Source organism: Eimeria acervulina, genomic scaffold, assembly GCF_000499425.1.
Source record: "Eimeria acervulina Houghton genomic scaffold, Eah_scaff1725, whole genome shotgun sequence".
NCBI lineage: Eukaryota > Apicomplexa > Conoidasida > Eucoccidiorida > Eimeriidae > Eimeria > Eimeria acervulina.
This window is the reverse complement of record NW_013548983.1, coordinates 293-5,148: the sequence shown is the minus strand read 5'-3', so window position 1 is coordinate 5,148 and position 4,856 is coordinate 293. Positions and strand designations below refer to the sequence as shown.

The 4,856-nt window shown below is 44.9% G+C and overlaps 1 protein-coding gene across 1 annotated transcript; it reads right to left on the bottom strand.

Moving 5' to 3' along the window:
• Positions 1 to 362: 362 nt before the first annotated feature.
• EAH_00062600 (phospholipase C delta 1, putative) lies at positions 363 to 4,567 on the bottom strand (the record flags this gene model as incomplete). The annotated part of the gene is made up of 6 exons (XM_013393235.1): positions 363 to 443; positions 850 to 1,191; positions 1,600 to 1,715; positions 2,863 to 2,953; positions 4,164 to 4,273; positions 4,480 to 4,567. Coding segments are annotated over 6 exons (828 nt in total), but the record flags the coding sequence as incomplete, so codon positions are not given.
• Between the last annotated feature and the right edge of the window lie 289 nt (positions 4,568 to 4,856).

Here is a 4,856-nt window from a genome sequence, read left to right as displayed (position 1 = left end):
TTTATATTTATATTTATATTTATATTTATATTTATATTTATATTTCCCTATAAATTTGTATATTTTTAATATCTACGTTTTGAACAAGGCAGAGCAGCTGTCTGTCTCCTTTCTTGTCTGTCTCTATCTGTCTTTGTCTTTAATGCTGTTGTTGTTTATTATCTTTGTTTTATTTATTTATGTTTGTCTCCGCCATTTAGATATTCTTGTTATTTTATTTTTTTAATTTGTCCGTCTCTTCTTTTGCTGTCTCTCTCTTAGTCTTTTTGCTGCATTTTTTGTGTCTCCTTAGCTGTCTCTATTTGTTTCTTTATTTGTTTTTATTTATTTATTTATATTTATTTATTTATATTTATTTTTATTTATATTTTTTTATACTTACGATTGCGCGGCTGCTCAAACCCCTTCAACTTCTTCCCTCTTAGGCATATGTTCCGCTGAAACTGCAGCAACAGCAGCAACAGCAGCAGCAGCAGCAGCAGCAGAATCAGCAGCAGCAGTAGCAGTAGCAGTAGCAGCAGTAGCAGGATACAGCAGCAGTAGCAGCACACATGTGCAGCAGCAGCAACAGCAACAGCAATACACAGCAGCAGCAGTTGAAGCCAACAGCAACAGCAGTAGCAGCAAACAGCAGCAAACAACAGCAGCAGCAGCAAGTAGCAGCAGCGGCAGCACAGCAAACAGCGGCAGCAGCACAGACAATGGCAGCAAATACTACACGAGTGCAACACTCGCCTATACTGTTTAGCAGAACTAACAGCAACAGCAACAGCAGCAACAACAGCCGCAGTAGCAGCAGCTACAGCAGCTACAGCAGCAGCAGCAGCAGCAGCAACAGCAGCATCCTACCGCCTTTAACTTTTCGAGTTTAGCTGCGGCTCTGTCTGCCTTTGCATCTGTAGTCGCATCAGGACAGCTATTTGGGTTGCCTGTTGCAGCAGTAGCAACAGCATGAGGAGGAGCTGCTGCTGGTGCTGCAGCAGCTTCTGCAGCACCTCCCGGCGCTCCCGCTGCAGTAGCAGCAGCAGCAGCAGCAGCAGCAGCAGCAGTGAGGCTGCTGCATGACTTTTGAGGTAAAGAAGAAGCCCTGGGATCGGATCCCTCAGACCCGTTTTCATTTGCATGCAAAAATGCAGCAGCAGAATTTTCTTCTTCTAATTCCCGCGCCAGCTGCAACTCTAAAGCATCCATCTGAAGAAACAGCAGCAGCAGCAGCAGCAGCAGCAGCAGCAGTAACAGCAGCAGTAGGAGCAGTAGTAGCAGGGGTAGTAGGAGTAGTAGTAGTAGTACCAACAGCAGCAGCGACAGCAGCAGCAACAGTAGTAGCAACAGCAGCAGCAACAGCAGCAACAACAGCAGCAGCAACAAAAGCGGTGCGGAGGAAACTCTGAAGCAGCAGCAGCAGCAATAGTAGTAGTAGCAGCTGCAGAAGCAGCAGAAGCCCCCGTTACACCAGCAACAACAGCAGCAGCAGCTATCAGATCAACAGCGGCATCAGCGACCGCACCAGCAGCAGCAGCAACAGCATCAGCGACCGCACCAGCAGCAGCAGCAGCAGCAGCAGCAGCAGCAGCAGCAGCAACAGCAGCAGCAGCTTACTGTGATATCTTCTTCGTCTCCCTCTTCTACGAATTCTCCAAGCTCATTTAAAACTTTACTTTTTATCAAAAAACAGCACAACAAACTCCCAGGCGAAGGCAAAGGAGTTGAAGGGCCTAAACCACAAACCCTAAACCCTAAACCCTAAACCCTAAACTGCGCTAGCAGCAAGCAGCAGCAGCAACTTCAGGAGCAGCAGCAGCAGCAGCAGCTTCAGGAGCAGGAGCAGGAGCAACAGCAGCAAACTGCCACGGCAGCAACTGCTGCATCCACTGCAGCAGCAGCAGCACAAGCAGCTGCAGGAGCGGCACCAGCAACAGCGGTAGCAGCAGCAGCGGCAGCAGCAGCAGCAGCAGCAGCATACTGCATCTATATACGGCGTCTCCAAGTATTTCGTTGATAATTTCTGTAATGCGGGTTTTCTGCGAGGTGGTGCAGTGCATTTCTAATGATAATATTATCGGCAGCTTAGAACGCTGCAGCAGCAGCAGCAGCAGCAACAGCAGCAGCAGCAGCAGCAACAACAGCAACAACAATAGCAGCAGCAGCAACCACATAGCAGCGGCAGCAAAAATAGCAGAAAAAGCAAGATTAGCAGCAGCAGTAAATTCAATAGCAAAAATAGCAGCAGCAGAAGAAGAAATAGCAGCAGCAGCAGCAGAAATAGCAGCAGCAGCAGCACACACACACACACACACACACACAGGAGCAGCACAGGTAGCATTAGAAACAGCAGCAACAGCAACAGCAGCAGCAGCTGCTGCTGCAGCAGCGCTGACAGCACCATCGCGAATATATATTTAAATACACAAAAAAATATTATTATTATTATATTGCATAACCAAACAAAGTAAATAAAGTAAACACAGTAAATAAAGTAAATAATAAAGGAGTAGATAATAAACAAATAAACAATAAACAAATGAACAAATAAATAATAAACAAATAAACAATAAATAAACAAATAAACAATAAACAATTAAACAATAAATAAACAACTAAACAATAAATAAAAACCTACATAATAAACAACAAAACAACACAACAAAACAATAAAGACAAAGAAATATAAAGAGAAGTGAATATAAAGACACAGCAATATAAAGACAAAGAAATATAAAGAGAGATGAAATAATAAAGATAAAGCACTATAATACGATAATACCTGAAAGCCGTAGTCTTTACAAGCTTGAATAACATCTCTAAAAGAAATACTGCCGGTCAGCTGATAGCCTCCGACCCCATGAAATAAAACAGGTTCACCGTCGGCGCCGTCCCAGCAGTCCAGCTCAACGCAGCGACAACCGCACAGCAGCAAATCGATGTACTGACCTACTGCGCTACGGCCTACTACCTGCAGCAGCAATATATTATCATCAAACAACAACAGCAACAGCAGCAGCAGCAGCAACAGAAGCAGAAGCAGATGCAGAAGCAGAAGCAGCAACAGAAGAAGCAGCTGATTGATGGAATGATATAATGTACTGCGACATATTATATGCAGCAACAATATTTTATCATCAAACAACAGCAGCAGCAAAAGCAGCAGCAGCAACAGCTAAGCAGCTAATCGATGTAATCAGCAATCAATGAAGAAGATACAGCAGCAGCAGCAACATATATAATGAAGATAAAAACAACAAATCATGCAGCATATAATGCAGCAGCAGCAAATGTAACAGCATCAATTGAAGCAGCTAATCGACATATATAGAACCCTCAACCCATAGTACTACCACACACATTCACTCCAGCAGCAGCAGCACAACCATCAGCAGCACAGACAACAGCAGCAGCAGCAGCACAAACAGCAACAGAAGCACAAACAGCATCAGCAGCACAAATAGCACCAGCAGCACAACCATCAGCAGCACCACCTACAGCAGCAGCAGCACAAGCACCTTCAGCAGCAGCAGCACAAGCACCTTCAGCAGCAGCAGCACAAGCACCTTCAGCAGCAGCACCTTCAGCAGCAGCAGCACAAACAGCAGCAGCAGCAGCAGCAGCAGGAGCAGGAGCAGCACCTGATCTCCACAGAGGTAAGTATTGTGCGACGAGTGTATCCAGTAATCGCAAAGAGGATGGCACAACGACTGATGAAGAGTTTGACGAAGAGGAGACATCAAAGAATTTGCAGAAGAACATAAAAAAGAATTAAACCCTAATAAACTCAGACAAACCCCTAAACCCTAATACACAAGACACAAGACACAATACACCCTAAACCCTAAACCCTAATTACTTAAACAAATGACCAAATAACGCATTCACACAAACCCTAATAAACCCTAATCAACCCTAATAAACAGTAGTAAACCCTAACAAACCCTAATAAACCCTCATTAACCCTCATAAACCCTCATAAACCCTTATGAACCCTCATAAACCCTAGTAAACCCCTATAAACCCTAACAAACCCTAATAAACCCTCATAAACCCTCATAAACCCTCATAAACCCTTATGAACCCTCATAAACCCTAATAAACTCCAATGAAACATCATAAACCCTCGTAAACCCTCATAAACCCTCGTAAACCCTCATAAACCCCAACCCCACACTGACAGGGCGTGTTTGTTTGTATGAGTCCTCTGCATTTCTGAAGAGTTCCAATTCTTCCTGCAGCGCCTCAGGTGTATCGACACCCTGCACCTCCTTCAAAAAGCGTATGTACCCTGCAGCAGCAGCAGCAGCAGCAGCAGCAGCAGCAGGAACGAAGAACTTTTAAGTCTAAAAGACAGGGAAAACGCCAACAGATCAGCAGCAGCAGCAACAACAACTGCAGCAACAGCAGCTGCAGCGGCAGCAATAACTGCAGCAACAGCAGCAGCAACAGCAGCAGCAGCAACAGCAGCAGCAACAGCAGCAGCAGCAGATGAACCTTCTTCTGAAATGAAGGCCTCCATGGGGTGTTTGAAAATATCAAAGTAGAGTTCAACGTCCGGCTGAACCAACAAATCCCTCATCACCTGCAAAGCAAGACAAACCCTAAACCCTAAACCCTAAACCCTAAACCCTAAACCCTCATAAACCCTAATAAACCCTAGCTATCTCGATACATTGATAGATGGATAGCTAAGAAACTGCAGAATATGCCTGCTAGCTAACTAAGCAGCTACGCATTTAGCTAGTTAGCTGCTTAGCTAGCTAGCTTGCTAGCTAGCTAGCTAGCTACAGTGTTAGGTAGCAAGCTAGCTAGCAGGGTTATCCAGCTAGCTAGCCAGCTAGCTCCAAGGTTAGCTAGCTAGTTAGCTAGCT